At 30.3% G+C, this 19,757-nt stretch overlaps 1 protein-coding gene across 6 annotated transcripts; it reads right to left on the minus strand.

Moving 5' to 3' along the window:
* Nucleotides 1-2,844: 2,844 nt before the first annotated feature.
* LOC125074758 (protein tramtrack, alpha isoform-like) lies at nucleotides 2,845-19,555 on the minus strand. 6 transcript variants are annotated; one of them, XM_047686220.1, is made up of 5 exons: nucleotides 18,566-18,742; nucleotides 16,253-17,330; nucleotides 4,174-4,587; nucleotides 3,578-3,826; nucleotides 2,845-3,192 (listed from the first exon to the last, which is right to left on the minus strand). In XM_047686220.1, exons 2-5 carry the CDS (start codon nucleotides 17,112-17,114, stop codon nucleotides 3,023-3,025), a joined length of 1,695 nt encoding a protein of 564 aa, XP_047542176.1. In that variant the 5' UTR covers nucleotides 17,115-17,330; nucleotides 18,566-18,742; the 3' UTR covers nucleotides 2,845-3,022. The 6 variants fall into 6 exon arrangements, with proteins under 6 accessions (XP_047542176.1, XP_047542167.1, XP_047542144.1 ...); XM_047686211.1 differs by lacking the exons at nucleotides 2,845-3,192; nucleotides 3,578-3,826; nucleotides 4,174-4,587 and adding an exon at nucleotides 7,829-9,149 and having other exon boundaries at nucleotides 18,566-18,714; XM_047686188.1 differs by lacking the exons at nucleotides 2,845-3,192; nucleotides 3,578-3,826; nucleotides 4,174-4,587; nucleotides 18,566-18,742 and adding exons at nucleotides 12,082-15,475; nucleotides 19,281-19,555.
* Between the last annotated feature and the right edge of the window lie 202 nt (nucleotides 19,556-19,757).

The raw sequence follows: 19,757 nt of genomic DNA on the forward strand, positions 1-19,757 counted from the left end.
ATTATTTCATGTATATGAAACAAATAACATTAATTTATACAATGAATTAAATATTATCGTTCAAAATACACTGGAATGGTAGATTAGTAATTTTATATTACAAAATATTGCACACATATAGAATGTTAAATTACCTAATTAAAGAAATATTAATTTGAGCGTTTAATTTTATATAACTATCTACATATATCATTATGATATATTAATACTGTTTTCACAATTAAATATCTTTTAACTTTGAGATTGTTCGTACGATGTTAATTTAAACATTTATTACGTAAATATAATTATTACATAGATAATATTTGATAAAATTAATATGTATTTAAAGGAAAACGGAACTGGAAGATATTAGTTTAAACAATTATGTATTTAGGATAACTATTATTAGATCTGGTTGACTTATTTCGTCGACGCAAAAATCGTCAGGTATGTATCATTCCATTTTAATAGAACGTGAATAAAATAAATACTATTAAAATTTAAAACATAAACGTTACCGTTGGAAAGATTTTCTTGTTCGTTTATAATTTCATACAAAGAAGTATTTTGTGTATGAGCAGTAGTGCAGATACCTTTTGGTTACACTGATTTAGGTATGTATATATATATATTTTTTTAAATCATGTAATTCGATTATAATAGTTTCTCTAAATATTTTATACAAATTCAATTAAAATGGACTTCATCGATTGACACGTTATTTAAGATATCTTGGACGAATATTTGATATATACAACTAGAATTAACATTTTTTTTTATGATATCTTAAACTTATGTTACAAACACTAATAAGAGAAGAGATACTAAGGAAGATAGCGTATAGATTGAGATGTAGGAAATATATATGTCATAGAGTATTTTTTATTTTCATTTGAATTTAAATGTATACAATATTACAATACAGTACAGTATCAGCCTATGAGGCCTCATCTCTTTAAGGAGGGTTGAGAGGGTTTGAAGATTAGTTCACCTTGCTGTTCTAATATAGCTCGGCGTCGGTTTATATAAGGTATGTTTATACATTTGTTTTTACGCACGAACAATGAATTTTCAGAACGTGAGTTTATTACATCGAAACAGCTCAATGAGTATGGCCATAACCATTCCAGAACTTAGTGTACGAGTTCTTCGAAGCTCCTTTTCGACAGTTAATGTTTAATTTCCTTTTATTTTATTTAATATTTTTTATGTAGCAGAAATAAATAAAAGAAATGATGAAAGAAATAGTGCCATATTTGCTCAATCTGTTTATATGTCGCAAGCAACTAGCTTACTTAGCCATTCAATGAAACGCCTCGGTACTATACTCAACGAAACCTTACAAACAATGGTCCGAATGACATCAGCCAATTCATCTTTTGTTCATTGAATTCCGCAATTTTCTTCAGACTCTACTTTGTTTAATTTATTTAATTTAATTGGTTGAAGAAACCGACTCTGTTAACTCTTTAACTGGTCTTGTTAGCCTTACCCTTAAGAATGCTTTTTAGCAAAATAATAACACTATATTATTTTGTTGCTTTGTTACACAAGGCGAAGATACTGTACAACCCGTTACCACCAAGGCCACCGAGTTCCAAAATTTTAAGGTTACTAAAATATAAAAATAAAAAAAGGAGCCTGAAGGAAGCCGCAATTGATTTGTAATATCTGACAATCCTCTCGAAATATGTATATAATATAATATGTTCAAAAAAGGTCGTGTATCATCAGAGTAGGAAGTATGTAATTTATAATGAACCTATAAAAAAAACACCTAAAATATCGGTGGTGCGACACTAAATTTTTATGTTCTTTAAATTTAGCCAAATAATAATGATCTAACCTAACCATATATAGATATACATTTTTTTTCAGATTTTTTTTTTTATTTTATTTTATTCTATGAATGGAAATGAATTGGCTAATGCTATGAATCTCACTGGTTAAACGTTTAAAAAATAGTTAGGCGTTTCATTTAATGGCTAATTTAAATTGACTGCAACTTATATACATAATTATGAGTATCTTTTTCCGGTCAAAATTATGCCAATGTAACGAATAATAAAAATGACACAGAGGATATTTAAATTTAATTATATACAATATTATTAACGCCTTAAAACCCATTATTAAAAGATTAAGAAAATGTACACACTTGTTGCTGTCAATTTCTATGGGCAGACGTACGATCAGATGGTAGATATGACTATTGCATTCCTGTTTAAAATAAAATTTAAGAAACTTACATATTGGGCTGTTTCGATGTATCGTCTAATGTATAAGTAAAGATAACTCATTATATACAATACAAGTAACATTTATATAATACGTATGTTTGAATATTTACACAAGGAAAGTAATATTAGATACAAAATAGTGAATTTCTCCAAACAACTTATCCAGTCTCATTTCTCGCTCTTTAAATTATTTACGATAAAAACTTTTTACAAGATGCATTTTCTCTGTTATTAGTATAAAAATAAAATAAAATTTTAAAAAATATATCAGATCTTTATGGTTCGAACCTCCTTGTAAAAAAAAGTATTCACTGTATCCAACATCTGGCTAACTCATTAGGAACCGAGATTTTATATTCATTTTCTGTACATCGTTTTTCTAATTTTAAAATAATGTATAATCTGTATTATTTCCAGAAAATGACCTCGACCTTTAAGGTAGAGAAGAACTACTTAGTACAATTATTGAAATTGCTTCTTTTAACCTAGGTATTGTTATTGTTTAATATCAACATTATTAAAAAAATGTATTTTATTAAAATTGAACCAACCGACGAGTTGCAGAACGATCGAAACACGATAAAATCTCTTATTAATAAATTTTTAACAAAAAAATAATTAAAAAGATTAATTTATGATATCGCACAATTATTTTTGGCACTATAACACGAATATTTGACACAAAATTGGCACAAAATATGAGCACTCACAAAGGCCTTAAACATAGGCCTCGTCTCTATGAGAGTTTCAGGAACTTTTATTTAAAGTCATTTTTTAGAATATTTATTGTTTGTTTAGCGTTATGTGTGCATAACGGTTGTTCGACGCGAGTAGCCGCGTCGGGCTGGCCCCCCCGAGCCTTGAGCTTCGCACTCTCTCCGCACCCGGTCTATAATATCTGCTACTAATTTCTCCTCCTTCGATCGCCTTTCTTCCCAATCCGATTGGCTAATATTTTCCCCTGAATTACCTAAATCGGCAAACATTTTACTATTAATTAAGGAAGTTGTAGTTCAAAAAAAAATCAGAGGTCATCGTTAGTCTTATATATACTATAATTACTTTAATATTTTATAAGTGATAGTCTTATTCCATATTTTACTTCTAATTTATATTAGAAGAATGAAGAAGACGAAGAATCAAGAGTGATACTCTACCAAAGAGATAGTGAAAGGTTTTTATGATATAGTAAGGCGGATAAGCAAATTGGCCAACTGGTGGTGTGTTTCACCACCGCCTTACATCGCCAATACGCCACCAAGCTTGGGAACTAAGATATTATGTCCCTTGTGTTTAACGCATTCACAGTCTATAGCATATAAATAATCAAAGTATATCACTATGTGTCTACTAACCTCTATTACTTCTATGACCTTTTTTTGTTTCTGGAATTTTTATAACCGCGCTGTTCAATTGTTTTCCATTAGTTTGGTAATTCGGCACACTCGATTTTGGTATAGACAGTTCTGGATCAATTTCCTCCTTAATATCAGTTTGAATGGTTGCTGTCGGTTTTGATAGGGCTTCGGCTTGTGAATTTGTTAGAACAGGGCTGGCGTCTTTTAAAACATCACTGTGTCTGCTTGCTATATGACCAATATATCCTAAAGAAATAATTTATAGCAACTTATTCCTTTTTCAAGTGAATTGTTTCAACACATACTACAATTATCAAATGAAAAATGCGCGTAAATCTCGCTACACCTGACAGAAGTGAAACTTCTCTGTGCGTTACATAACAAACGTTGAAATTCATATTCGATATTAACATTAGAAAATACGCGCTAAAAGTTTTTCAAAAATATTTATTATTGTTATTTTAATATTATTATTGTGTATATTTTATAGAAAATGCTTTTAAGACTTAGACATCTTCGGATGGAATGATACTTATTGTATATTAATTTAAAATGATTTTAATTTATAGGCATCTCTGAGATATCTAACTTACCTTTTCTGCTTTTGAAGTACACCAAACATTGTTCGCATTGAAAGAGGGGTGCGGGGTTCAACGGTTGTATGACGTGTAGCTTGTATTTGTGCCTATACCAATGCGTTCGACTTTGTAAGACCTCCCCACAAAGCTTGCAAACAACACTACCGTCATTTCTAGTCATATATTCTAACAAATCATTTCTTACTTTGGGAATGTCTTTTGAATTCTCTTGGTCTTTGTTCTCTGTTTCGTCTGCATTTATATTATCCGTCAAAAAATGTACACCTGATTCTTGTATTGCTTCTAATGTATTTTGTTGAATTTCTATAATATTCTCCTCTTTATATTCGGCCGTTGAAGAATCTGATAAAACTTCGAGAGTTATGATCGGTATACTATTAACGTCGTCTTCGAAAGTGTAGTGGAATTCTGAAAATTAACAATAATAAAAAAATACAATATCTGTTTTATGTTTTACGTATTATATCTGTTGAATTTAATAAAGGAACGTACTATAAATATATAAAATTAGTTATTATCCGTGATATATACTTTTTGTTCAATTTCAATAATGATTAATTTTAAATTACCTAAGATAAAATTTTTTCGTATTTTCAATTAACACAGCTGTTTAATTATGTTATCATTGATTTTGCCCTAAAACTTTTAAAATAATGAAACTTAATAAAAATAAATCAATACTTTCCTTCCGGTATATTTTATCTTTATTTTTGAAATAATATTTTCGAATGTGTCGTGATATTATTTAAATAATTTGTTTTCTTTATCAGTTCAAAAATTGAAATAGTAAATCCAAGATTTCGCTTGCGTCCTTCGTGCGACAAGAAAATGTTAAATATTATATTTTCTCCAATATTAATATAACATTATTATTAGTAGTTTTAGATCGAACGTTCGATTACCACATTTTCTTAGTAAATCCAAACAACTAATATGATATCGAGAATATTGACGATTGAAGTTATTCAACTGAATATCAAGAAAGTTCTAGATAAAATAATTTCCTGCAAAATAGACACATTATTTGCATAATGCAATATTCAAAATAACGGTCTATTATAGAGAAACTTCAACAATTCAGTACTCGAAGGATTCATTTGTATATCGTCTATCCCAATCGAAGATGAAATAAAGATAAGTAAAACATAGATTTACTTATATATGTATGCCACGCGATTTGCTAATAGCTTAGCTTTATTGTACAATACTAACAGTTATTGACTAATATATATTTATTTATAATACAACATTATTCCACTAAACTACTTATATCCATTTCGTCGACGTTCGAACCATTTTTTTTGTAAAATTAGAATAAATAACATAAATTGTTCAAGCTCGAATTTGACGTCAAATGTTCTTATAGGGCTTTGTTCTCTTGCGGTTAGAATAGGATATACTTACATTTCATTGGCATACCTATATAATACCTCCTGTAAAAAAGAAGGGTAGAACATTTTGAAATAAATGGACTCAATTAGTCTTTTATATTTTTATTTGAATTATTATTTGTAGTTTACATATTTTTGCATTGGAATACAATGCGTTGGTAAGATTCTTTTCCTTAAATAAAAACTAGTTTAATTTCTTGTTACATTTAAAAATTATTTTCTTCATATTTCGTAGCTTAAATCAAATTTATGGTTAAAGCTTTGCTGTTTGCAACGATAATTTAACTCTAATTAACATAATTATCCAGTTAAACTGTGGTAGTAATGTTAACGTATATATAAAGGTTATAAAATACACAATATATTTAGTACTTATATTGTAAAAATACTAAAAGAATATTAAATGTTAGTGTCCAATAACAAACGTAGTCTCTGATTGTATAAAATGCTATCGACAGTTTTACTCCCCGTTCTAGTGAAAATCATAGCATTCTATTTTTAATATACACAAAGATAGAGTAATACTAACACCGTTATTTATGTTGAAACGGCACAATAAATATACTTCAGTACTTCAGTTAACTATTCATTCAATAGAATATAGAAAAAATCAACACGCGTATAAAAATTGCACTACCTTGAATCTAAATCTTAAGATGTAGGACGTTCAGTGTGTAAGGTATTTATTTATATCTTTTAAAAAATTTATTATCTGTCATATATATATATTTTTTTTTCGAATAATTTTTAAGATATCGTAGTTACGAAATTTATTTTAAACTTTAAACTGTTATAACATTTATATAAAAAATACTACGCGAGAACATCTGAATCGCTCTGTTTACAAAATAGCAAAATTTTTAAATGGTTATAAAATTTACTGTGTTTATTTAAATTAAAATGAAAGGAGTTTACAATATCAAATCATGTCATTATTTTTAAACTCTATCCATATACGATTAAATCAATTCTGTGCTAATCTAAATGATAAAACGTTTTTAAAATCATATGAAATCTATATGCAAATGTGCTCAAATACAAAAAAAAAAAACTTATACTGCTTTAAACAAATTGTAAATAATATCAAAAAATGAACTGTACAAATTAAAAGAACACAATTCATTCAAAATAATTATGTTGCCATGACAACCATCGCCAATTTTTATTATCAAGTAATTGTTCGCGTAGTCGCGACCATAATACTTAATGAAAACGATAATTCGTTTCATATAATCTATATTTATATAATATAAGCTGCCTTGCAGCATATGGTTAGAAAGGAAAAGAAAGATAATGATACAACAATGAACATGTTGCTAACTTAGTTAGCACTAATATCACAAAACAAAATACTACAAAAAAAAGAAAGAAAATAAAACATAAATAACATGTCGCCACTCGAATAAACGAAATCCGCGAGGAAACGAAAAACTTTATAACAGGAATGGAAAAGAAAAGACTCGATAGATTTCAATTTAAAACACTTATAAAACGCAATTATCAAACAGATTTTGTGCGATTGACTGGCGCTGGTATACCTATCTAAAAAAATCACACTGTTATAATTGTTAATACCTTATCGGCAACTATAAAATATATAATGATCCAAGTCTATACTTAATTATATACATCAACTTGAACCTACCAACCTTATATAAACTTAAAAATTGTGCGCTAAAATTAAACACAAAACTCAATAATAATCTTTTAAGTAGCTAATAAAGTAAATCTACATTCTATACATAATGTAATTATATAATATAAATTGCTAGTGTTATCAAAACTCTTTTTAAAACATAAAACTAATTTAATTAACGTTTAATTTAAAGACGAGAACTTAATTTACATTAACCTCGATATTAATCATAACGTCTAACAAATATTTCCCTTATCAATGGAAGAACTGCTGATTGTCGTTTCTTGGGCTCTAGACGAGCTAGAACCTACGTAAAACTAAGTTATATAATGAAAAGATAGATATGATAACGTTATATACAACATTAACATATGTGCTATGGCACTAATAAATTTTACGTAAGCATATTTATTGTATATATTTTTAATCTATAACTTCACTTGATATAAAGAATTAGATATCGTAACAATAGGCTCACTAATATTCAAACAGTAATTTATAATATTTCTATACATAAAGTCTTTAATAAGTAATAATAATAATTGATACTCTACCACGTAGGGATGTATTTTCGCAAGTTGCCAAACATTTTCTTGTTTTCAGAACCCATTTATAGAATTAACGATTTGAATTAAAACTGCAAAATACAGCCAACATGGCGTTTACGGTGTTTTTTTTTTAAATCGTTCTATAGACAAAGTCATCTCGCTTGGGGTTTTGGCCTTGTACATTTATGTCACACTTTTTTTTGTTCAATGTATATTGCGAAGACAGATTTAATGTTAATAATGTACAGTCTTTGGTTGGTGTCTTGCGATATTTTAATAAGTAAAATTATATTTTTAATGCAACTTTTAATAAAAGGTTCAAAAATCTAGAGTAGAAAATGATTGGAAGGCTCATTTCAGACTTGCAAAGCACCTATTAATAGAAAATGTAAATATTAAAATTTAATACGCCGTAATAGTTGCGTAACTGGCCTCCATTAAATTGTGTATAATATTTATTGTCTAATATTTGCACAACCATACTTTTAACAAGTAAAACATAATGAGCTCTATGTAACAAACATTAGATATTAAATGCATAACAGTATCATTGGAAATACTTATAAAATGTACGTTAAAATTTCACTCCAAAAATAGAACAAATACTATGCCTATTGAACTCTGAACTTCTATAGAATAATATTTTCAAGTATACCTATAATATAAAGGCGTTTTCAAAGGCACTATATAAATGGTCCAAAACGATAAAGTTCTCTGGAATCCGTAATACTTGTCACAGTCTTCCTCAAACTTGTGCAGGATCGGGCGAAGAATGTGAGGGCGTTGAGCCATGAGGCGATCCCGAACCTATCGCCTCTAATTTGATCCCAGGGGGTAATTGGCCTTCCATTCCTGGCAGCATGAAGAAGGCATTCGGTGGATAAACACAATCTTTCGGCACGTAACAGTCGTGAGTTGTTTTCATATGGTTCTTCATTTTGTCGGGTCTAGAAAATTCCTTGCAACAAACGGGGCATGGAAAAACTTTTCTTTGCTGACCCTCGTGATAGAGGAAAGCATGCCTCTGGAATGAATATTTGTTTTTAAAGGTTTTTTGTATATTTTCTTTCGCGCATTCTGTGCATTGGTACACGCCCTCATTGACGGACGCGTATCTGAACAGATTCAGGCCTCGAACGGACATTTCTGTCAATTGTTCTGCGGGATCGTTGGAAGCAGAGTTAGCTCTTCTTCGAATACGTCGTCTGACAACTGGTCTTTGCATCTGGCTCCCTCCTGTTGGTAACGTATTATTATTAATGGAATCATTTTGATATTCATTTGAAGTAGATGCAGATTGCGTTGCAGGATTAATACGGATTTTTCCATGACCATCATTTGAAGGTGATTGTTCATATTTAATGTCTTTATTTTCAAATTCAGGTGTACCACGACCTGAAATTATGTATTTTATTATTACACTATCTAATCTGCAACAATTCATTTAAAATAACATAGACTAATACAACAGAAGTGGATCTACAAATGAGAATAAAAAAATAACGTAATTTAGCAAAGGAAAATAAAAAAAAATGGGTAAAACCGAAGGCATATAAAAGAAACAAAAGACGAAAATATATTAATATTTATTTGTTCAAATTGTATGACGAAAATAATTACACCATGATAAAAACGAAAACCACATGATAAATGGAACTACAGAAGACAAGTTCGTCATAATAAATTAACTTAGGTAATATTGCTGAAGAAATAAGTAGCACCAATGTTTTTTTACTGATAAAGCTCGTTTTACTGTACAGATACATTACAATGACAAACTCGTCCAAATATGAAACCTTAAATAAAATATATATCAAACTAGAAACAAAAATAAAAATTTAAAACATAAAATAAAAGTAGATATTATAGATATTCCTATGAATATTTTAGATACAAAATAAAAAATTTATGCTGTGCAAAATAATTTTTCGTTTGAGTAACACTAGGCAGTGGTTATAGAAAATTAAAAAAAAAAAAACATTTGGATAAAACAATGGATTCCAGTAAAGTCAAACTTCTAAAACTATATAAAATAATCATTAAGTCTACGTAATAAATTAAAAAAATAATGTAACAAAAAAGATAGTTTTCACTATGTTAAAAATAGGACTCAAGTGTTTGCATTTGGAACTATTTCGGCAAGTGTGGGTGCATTATTTATATGAAATAACGCATTAGTTTTCCTTAGCTCATAAGATCACATAAGGTGGGTTATTCAGTTGAGATAGACGAGTGAAATTCTGGCAAGGATTATTTTTAAGTAATTATGAATAATAGCTGCCATGATCGATTTAACATAACCAAATAACATAGCCTCGTAGTGGATTACATTTTACAAGACATCTAAATCTATTGTTTAAAATAAAAATACAAAAGCAACAATTTGTACTGAACCAAAAATACTTTGTTATCGCATAGCGTCAATTTGAGCAACATAGAAAGCATGTTAACGAAACTAGCTCTAACCACACCGACTACGTGAGAGTAGTATCATATGACAACATACCTACCTGATCAGTCCTCTCTTCGTGACTACTAGTTTTCTACAGAATAGAAAATTCACTCCATTGTAAACAACACAATTTATGCCTATAATATTATAAATAACTTAAGCTAATCTTTACTAATAACCCGTGTTGTTACTTTGCTACTATTAAACATAGTTTATTCTTCAATAAAGTTTGAATAATTTTATTTAATAAAGTAATAAGCATCGTTGCTGATATCACCATAAAAGGTACGCTTTAAGGTAAAGTCGTAGCATCATCAATTTATTGTCGTCTAGATTAACGAAATTTTCAAAGATAATTGTCCCATGTGCGTCCACAATATAAGATACAAATTTATAAGAGAAACCTAAGTACTTGTAACAAATATAACAGAAACATATTAAGGCATAAGGAAAGCGTATTATTAACTTTACATGATTTAAATCAACTCTATACGATTATAAAATTAATTTTAATAATCATAACAATTTATTCAAAACGATCTGTTAATAATATGCCTTTACAAAAAGTCACAATAAATTAAAAAAGGTATAAAAGAAAAATAACGAATGGAACAAAAGCAAACAATAACATTAATAGAAAACATTCTGTTTAGCTTTAACTTTTATTATTTTCTTTAAAGATTCTAAAAATAGTAATTAACACCTTATTGTATACGATCGTATTTCTTTCAATAACAAATAATTCTATGTCGTGTAACTTTCGAATCTAAATCTGTCTAAACATTACACTTTGCATTTGCTATTGTCTATGTGCAAATAACAAAAAATATGGAGTCAACATTTGGCTAAGAACTATATAATATAATTTAATAATATTTTGCGTCAAATTTACTGTGTCATGTTAAGATAAAATATTTATTTGTATAGTTTTATTTAAAAATACTTACGAGAGGTGTAGAACGGTCTAATTTTTTAACTCTCACTTCTTGATTGAAATTTAAACTGCTGCCTTCTATTCTTAACCTAAGACCGAGAGTAATCTACGATTTGAAAACATTATGCAATAATAAGAACTTCATACTGTTCTATTTGGTTTGTTATTCAACAACACTTGTTTAACAAAAAACTGCATTGCATTTTCTGTAACGAAAACCTTATCTTTCAAAAATACTCTTTAGGCGATTATGTGAATATGTCTATAGGTTGGCTCATTTTGTCAATCGCTTTTGTACACAAAAAAAATGGTTATTAATATATTTCAATTAGAAAAAAAAAAAACAATTACGGATTTACCTTCTATTGTTTAGGAGGGTGATTAGTTAAACATAGTGACGACTTTTTCTTTCGAATGTCAAATCACTGATGACAGAAAGAGACAAATCAGTGTCTAACTAAACATCCGTTAAACAGTTTTTATAAGTAAGGCCGTTAATCGATTTGACTCAATTGACAAAATGGAGCTCTTGTTTATTGTACAACTATTTTCCCTCAACTGATTTCGAAATTAACCTAGTTTTATATTACTAAAATGTTCATATAATATGTAAAAATGCAGCTAGTTTGACTTGAAATTATTCTCGAAACACCTCTCTAAGTTACAATAGTCAATATTATTAACATTACAATAGAAAATAAATAATCATTGTAATTATTTTAATGCCATAATTAATTTTATAATTTATACTCTGCAAATTTAATTTGATAATTTCCCTACAAATCTTTAAGAATTTAATATATTTTGTAATATTATAAGCATATATATTCTTTAACAATGAAACGGCTGATGAATAAATCTATTTTAAATCTGTGATATAATAATGTTAAAAATATGTCAATATATTATAATCTGTAATGTTAAATATATATCATATATATATATATAGCATCTGCTCGTAAAATTCTCATGTATACATATAAAATGTCGATAGCTGCACATTTTCTGAAGCCCCAATGAAAACAAATTGTTTTTTTTTTTTTTAAGATAAAATAATAAGGGCAACACAAGATGTTTTTTAAAACAACAATATTAACAAACAACATACACTTTAGGGGACATTTTTTAATGTCACATCACATGTGACGTCGCCTTAAGTTTAATTTAGCACCAATTGATGATATAGCTTTAATTAAATAATGTTCCATCGATATAGAAATAAGATATTCTAAATAAGATATTTCTCGTTAACATAAATATACATTTCATAATTGTTTATAACAAATACAATAGAATTTATACTTTATTTGTATAGAATTAAATGAAGGAACTCTGAAAGGAGAATGTTACCTGGTTTTAATTAAGGAAATTTTTTAAAGGAGTTCGATTTTACACGTTTTAAGTTTAGGCACTGGCTAAATTGACTATCTTTAAGTATTTCGAAACATCCAATAATAGCCTCACCTTTTAATATATCTAAATTTCCCTTTAAGTACCTATCCATGTTCAAAGATAAATTTTTCATATAAAGATTATGAAAGGTACAATAAATTCGTTTATATGAATTCAACAGTCTTAACATTTTTAACTAGGCGAAGTAATCGCCTCGATTTTTTTTTAATATTATGATTTTTTTTATATTTACGAGTTGTTCCGATTTTCATATAAAGTGGGAAACATGAGATGATATCCCTAAATTTAACTATAAACATCGTATTTAACTACTTGGGCCTAGAGGTTTCTATAATCCTAAGGAAGCTTCTTAAAGTAGATTGTAAACTTTGAATAATGAAAATAAATAATTATACATAATATTCTTTGAAATTTCTTAGTCACCTAGTAGTCGATTTAACTTATTAATATACAAGTAAAGGCACACTAATAGGCAAGCGTTCCCTGGACCTACTACTTATTAAATTGGAAACGGTTTTTTTTGGGTCGACAACGTAAAGTTAAAGTTTCATGCTTTGTCTACACTTGTCGTCATCGGTAGTCGACATTACGACTCTCGGTCGTCCGCACTCTTTTGTTTTCTCTCAAACAATCGCCCTGAAACATGTATAAGTGTAAACTTGGCTAAGAGACTAATGTTTTTGACAATATATCCGAATGTTTGTTTTTGTAATTTTTTATTCAACAACTGAACCGAGAATGTGTCGCTATCATTATATGGAAGACTACTTTGCCTCTAAATTTAACTAAATAATTTAATAAGTACGATTCCCTAATATATATTTAAGGCATTTTGATTTCTACTAAAATAGAGTTTACAAATCATCTCATGGTTCCAATATTTTTAAACTTTTCTCAAAGCACCTTGCTAAAATCACTTTTTACAACAAACTTTTCGTCGTTTAAGTATTATTTACAAAACTAAACGATAATATTTTAACTTTCATACAAGTTATTAATAAATCTGCTATAACATGAAATTGGTAGGAGATTTGTTTGAATTTGATTGTTACATATAACGTCCCTCTTTATATCGATAATATATGTTTCCCCCTACGATTATATTAAAATATTGTCTTTGACAGATACTTGTTTACAGAAGGTACATAATTGACCTATAGATATATGTATGTAAAGTGTATAAATATACATGCATCTCGATAACAAAAGAAGAAAAATGGAAAATAGTAGTGAACTCTTTTACTACTGATGAAGCCGCGTACATTTTATGGAACTGAACCTACACTACGTTTGTCTCAATGAGATTATCGTAAGCTATTCTATCTTCTTCGGCCATCGTGTATTATGGTCTATTATGAATAGAATAACGTTTACAACCAAACATTTCAACATCGATAAACTATTTTAAATTAACCTTAACAAAATCTACAAATTAAAATCATAGCCCGTGTTGAGTTTTACTTCGGAGAAGTTTTATCGTAAATTATAAAACTAAGATCACTAATAAGGCAAGTTAAATGAAAATGCATTTCACACCACTACTGAAAATGGCCTTAGTTAACCTTTTTTAGAGCATAGCCTCTCTTCAGGAAATATTAAATAGTCAGAATCTTAATAAATATAATTTATACTAATTTTAAGTTTAAAAAAGGCTCCGCCATTGGTATACTCGTAAAAATAACTTCTAAACTACACTAACTAATTCAGTTCAATGAGAATTGCGTGTAATCGAATAGACTACGTTTGAATTAACGATCACCGTGAGTAGTTACTTTGTACCCTGAAATTTTTGTAAGTAATAAAATTAAGTAACAAGTGAGTGCAAAATAACAAGTAAATTATAGAAATTTTCATAAATCTCTTTGAAGTTCAGCACTCTGAGAAACAAATGGAACAACATAAATAAATAGATTAATATAACAACAAACGACCTTTGTCGCTTAAAATACCAACAAACTTATTGTTATATCGTGAAACTTAGAACTCGAACGCCTATTCAATTGCAATCTACACTTTAAACGCTATTTATGAATCCATAGTCTAGTTTTACTTATGATTGAATTAAAAATTAAATCAGATCTTTTAAAATAATAATTTTATTTAGTATGTAACGTCTCGTTTTGTATAATTAAGACTCTTGCTTCGCCGTCTGCTCGTTGGCATTTGGCTGATTTTTATGAATGATTTTTAGATGGGCTATCATATTATCCTTTCGAGTAAATTCTTTAAAGCAAATGGGACATGGAAAAACTTTGACATCTTTTTTGTGAGAGGTGACATAATGTCGACAGAAATTGCTAATGTGAGTATAAACTCGTGCGCATATTTTGCATCTGAATACATTTTCGCCCTCCTTGATACAGTAGTCCCGTACAGATTCGTTAGTTTCCTCGTGGTAATTGCCGACGTTACCTATGTTATTTTTTCTAATAGGCGACGGAAATATGCGATGCTCCCAATTAGTCTGCGCTAAATCGGAAACTTCGTTGTTGGCCATATTCAAATTGTTTTGTTCTAATTCAGCCGCGAACAATTGAGTGGCAAGTGCGGGCATGAGAACAGTCTCAGGGGGGAATTTATCAAAGCTGTTAAGAGCGGGATTCAAATTAGACAAACCGGAGAGTTGATTGAATAGACTTCGAGCTCTAAATTTAGACATTTGGGGTAGTAATTTTTTACTATTCTTTGGCTTTAAATTACGACCTAGTCTTGTTTTGTCATCTGCATCCTTTACCGGACCATCCCGAGAGTTAGAATTTTCACGGCTCCTGTCTGGGTTGTATTTGTATTCGATCGGCTCATTATATTCGTCAGTAGTTTCAGAAGTAGGCTCCTGTTTGATAGATCCATTTTCAATAGACAAAACCGGACCATTCGATGGAAAACTATGATGAGTTTCCTCTTTTGGTTGTTTTTCTACATCTGAAATTTGACAATATGTTGTCTTACTTTCTGAATAGTCTTTAATACATTTAAGGTATTTGATGAAAAATAAATTGGAAATATTTTAGTACGATAATAATCTTTCGAAATTACTAAGAATAAAAACTATAATATTTCCAATTAAGCCTTAAATGAAGGAAAGCTATTGGGAATAAGCCTTGTTTGTTTTCCCGTTTCTCATGTAAATAATATATTGAGTTTTAATAAATTATAAGAGTGAAAATATATTGCTCAAACCATTACCACACCGAAATTGCCCCTGGCCATTCCTCTAATAGCTCTCCCCGAAAGCAGAAAAGCAAGCAATAGTTATGTCTTGTAGAAGTAATAAGCATTTCTTTTCTCGAATACGTACGTCATAAAAATTTGAGAGATTATCACTTACCCCTTCAGAATAAACTTTAAATAAATATAATATAGATATTTTAATTACACTTCACTTTTCACTTGTTACATCCTAACATCAAAGCTTATATCCCAGTAGCTTTTCTCTTTTTAAATTTCGTGATATTTTAATTATCTTAAACGGTGTTAGGTAAATGGAAAGGAAGATTAAAATATTTACAAAAGTTAAGCGAAAATTATCTTATTCTCTTTCACGGTAATGTACAATTGACATAATTTTTCGCTTTATTGATTTGATCTAATGAAACCGATGATTTCGTTCAAAATATCAAAAAAAGGATAACTTAATCTAAATATTTCTACCAAGAGCTAAGGACGAAAACTTAAAAATAAAGTTCTAATGCCACGTACCTGCTGATTCTGAATCTTTGCCAGATGTAGGAGCCTCGTTCGACTGAGCATCATCACCTTCGTCGATCATTAACGCCTCTCCACCATCTTCGCCGCCCGATGTTGCCCCATCTTCCGCGTTGAAACCATCCATTGACATTTTGACCTCTAACATTTCTGGCGAACCACGTAGTAATTGATCACCCGCTCTATTTGAAGACGCATGTGATGCAGATTCCGGAATAAATTCACCAGGTGGACTGGCGGCTGTGTTTAGGGCGTCACTTGAGCTGCCGCTCAACTTTCTGGGTCGACCTCGTTTTCGCTTCGGTTGCATTAAAGCATTGCCCAATAAAGGCATCAGTAAATTCGGGGGTGCTCCTCCGCTAGGAATACCAGATGCTGGCCTCTTTTGATGCACATATGGGTGTATTCTGTGTAATTGAGGCGGCGGAGTATGTGCAGATGTGTTAGTCTGTTGTTGTTGGATTAACGAGTTCGTTAATGCAGGTATATCGCATTTTTCCTCGTTCACTTCCGTTAGTCCTTTTATTCTTAAGCTCTCGGCAACTTTAAGGAATGCTGTCAAACGTTCTTGGTCAACGCTGACTTCTCCTCTGTACATAAAATCCAGTAAGCTTTTCATATCAGAGTAGGGAACATCCTTTAGAATAACAATGGGATGTTTCTCTTGGTGATTAACAAAGAGAGCTTGAAAGTAGGGACTACAAGCCGATAAAACCATTTTGTGTGCTTTAAGCAATTGACCTTCTACGGCCAGAGTTACGTCAGTGAACGTTTCTGCGTGTAGTAGCTGATCAAACACTGACAACATATTGGTCTGGTGGTTGTTCCACCTCAAACAAAATCTTTGCGTAGCCATTTTTACACTTTTTATCTTTATTCAAAGATATGATAAATACCAGTCCTGCCTTAGAAGCTATCAACAATATTTCAATGATGTATACATAAGTATTCTCTCTTATTTCATGAACAATACAACAAATCTTTAACAATGAATAATGTTTACTTAGTAGCCATCTTTAATTTGTTTCATAGTGTTAGTGCTTTCGTTGTGACGGGCGCAGGGAGTAAAGTTCTGTAAAGGAGAAATAATACGTTTAACAAACGACAAATTTAAGTGCATTTAAATCAATATGCAATCAACTTTGATTTCCAAATGGCTTCACTCAATATTTCACCGTATAAGAATAGAAAATATGCCTACGAAGGTAACGATATTATGTTAAAGATCTATTATAAAAAAAGAAGAAATTAGAATTAAAGAAAAGTTTAACTAAGTATTTATTGGACGACATATTAATAAATCTATTGTGTTCAGTCAAACATTATAAATGTATAATTAAAATGCAATTATTTTGTTGTTATCTTGTAAGCAATAAAAAAAAACTATTATGAAAAGATTTGCTTTTGCGACATAGTTTAATATTTTAATTTACATAAATATTTAATTTATATAAGCGCTAATTTAAAAATATATGAAGGCAATGAAAAATAAATTAATCAAATAAACAACACATTTTAAATTACAATTATCAGTTATTAAGATTATAGAGTGTAAATTGAAAAAGAAACAATCGCGCCAAAAAATCATGACATTTTAATGTAATTTAATTTTTTTTATATATATATTAGTACATTAAAAAGAAAAAAATGCACTTTTTATTTAGTTTTAGATTCAGTTTTTTTTTTTTATGTAGAAGATTGATAATTTCACATCAAAATACATAAGTTCAAGGGCATTAACAAAACAAGATAATAAACATTTTATTTAAAGCTAGTCGTACATGATCCAGTACTTAGATACTTCGTAGATTCAATCAAGGTTAAAAAAATCGAGGGCGCCTCTAGCGGCGGGAGGCGACTCCGTGCATCGCCGAGCGCACTGCAGTAGGAAAACATTATACGTGTAAACGATAGGTATATATAACCACCATACCTACAAAAAACGATACTACCGCATGCAAAATATATCACCGTTGAAAGCATACATTAACAATACACAGATAAATTATGCCCGCGAAAAAACAAATCGTAATCCCCAAAATCCTATTAGAATCCGATTAGAACCGATGTGAATTTATTAAATCCTTGAAAACATTACATTTGCTCCACATCCACAGGTGCTGACCACAAACGTTATCGCGGTATAAACGGGCGCACGAATTATTACTACGCACCCAGTCGAGCGCGTTACATTACGTCATCACAATGGCATTATTACCTACGATATACACATTAATTCAGCCGATACGATGAGATAAGAACAGTTTGCGAATAATTATATCACTGCACTAACATAAGAGAACATACCACACGTATCTGCACCACAATCAACTCGACCCTTTTATGGGAATGAGGATCAGCCCTTCCGCCATAGTCCGAGTCCGCGTTTACGTCGCACCCCGCTCACCCGACGACTGACGGCCGCAGCCCGCAACCCCGCGCGGCGAACACCGACTCGCTCCGCTACTCGAATATCTCTCACAAAAAATACGTCGTCATCATCGAAATGGCGGCAGCGGATATATTCAGCGCAGGGTGCACGGTAAAATATTGATTTATTGAAATTTATTGATTTACTCTCCTGCAACTGAGATCGCCCTTGCGCTACTGGGAAATAATCCGACGTTACTAGACATTATTGGGGTAGCTAGTTTATATTTGTCAGAGATTTTAAAGAGACCGCGTAAGGGATACCGTGTTAGCAATTACGTTTTATATTTGCATGATAGGGGCGAGGCCGGTACCTATAACAGATGACTAATCATATTTATTAATTCTACTCCCGCATATCTTACGAAAAAATATTATTTAACGTGCCACATGTCTTACCTAAAATTAGTATTTTTTAACGAGTAAGGTATTTTAAAAACCTCACGTCTAAAAATAAATATAGGATAATCAATTTAAAAATAAAGCCTTTTCATTTCTCGCGTTTCGTTCTATAATTTATAATTATTTAAAAATAAAATGGTGTGACTAATAAAACGACATGATGTATACATTATCATCATCGTCGACGTACCTTTACATGTACATATTCAAGGGATGAGTTTTCCACGTGAAAAACATCAATCCATTCGTGTTGTCGCCATGTCAGCAGCGTTCTCTGTCTCTGTTGCGCGCGGGCGGGGTGAATTGGACGCCTTCCTATCGGCGATCGCCGCCGGAGATGCCCGATGCTCCACCACTTTTCGCAACCGAACGCACGCGATACCGTACGGAAAATAGACTGCGGGGCGCACTGTTATTTATTTATTTTTAATTTAAAATTCACACTTTATAAACACTTAAACGAAATAAATCCATTTAAATTAACTGTTTGTATTTAATTGTCCACTTCGTTTATAGCATTTAATTTTTATACATTTTAATTTAACTTTTCAAGGGTTTAAGGATAATGAACGTAAAAGTCCGCGCGCGATTTGTGACTCGGAAGTGTTTTTAATAAAAATGGCCTGCCGCCTCGGCGGGAGGAGTGGCAATGGGCAATGAGGTCGGT

Source organism: Vanessa atalanta, chromosome 2 (genome assembly GCF_905147765.1).
Source record: "Vanessa atalanta chromosome 2, ilVanAtal1.2, whole genome shotgun sequence".
NCBI lineage: Eukaryota > Metazoa > Arthropoda > Insecta > Lepidoptera > Nymphalidae > Vanessa > Vanessa atalanta.

Bases quoted from the DNA above. Each gene is read 5' to 3' on its own strand.
- LOC125074758 (XM_047686220.1), bottom strand. From the start codon at position 17,114: ATGGCTACGCAAAGATTTTGTTTGAGGTGGAACAACCACCAGACCAAT. The intron at 4,588-16,252 runs GTACGTGGCATT...GTTAATTTTCAG, and splicing joins CAAAGATTCAGAATCAGCAG to AATTCCACTACACTTTCGAA. The intron at 3,193-3,577 runs GTTAGTAGACAC...TTGCCGATTTAG, and splicing joins AGGTCATAGAAGTAATAGAG to GTAATTCAGGGGAAAATATT.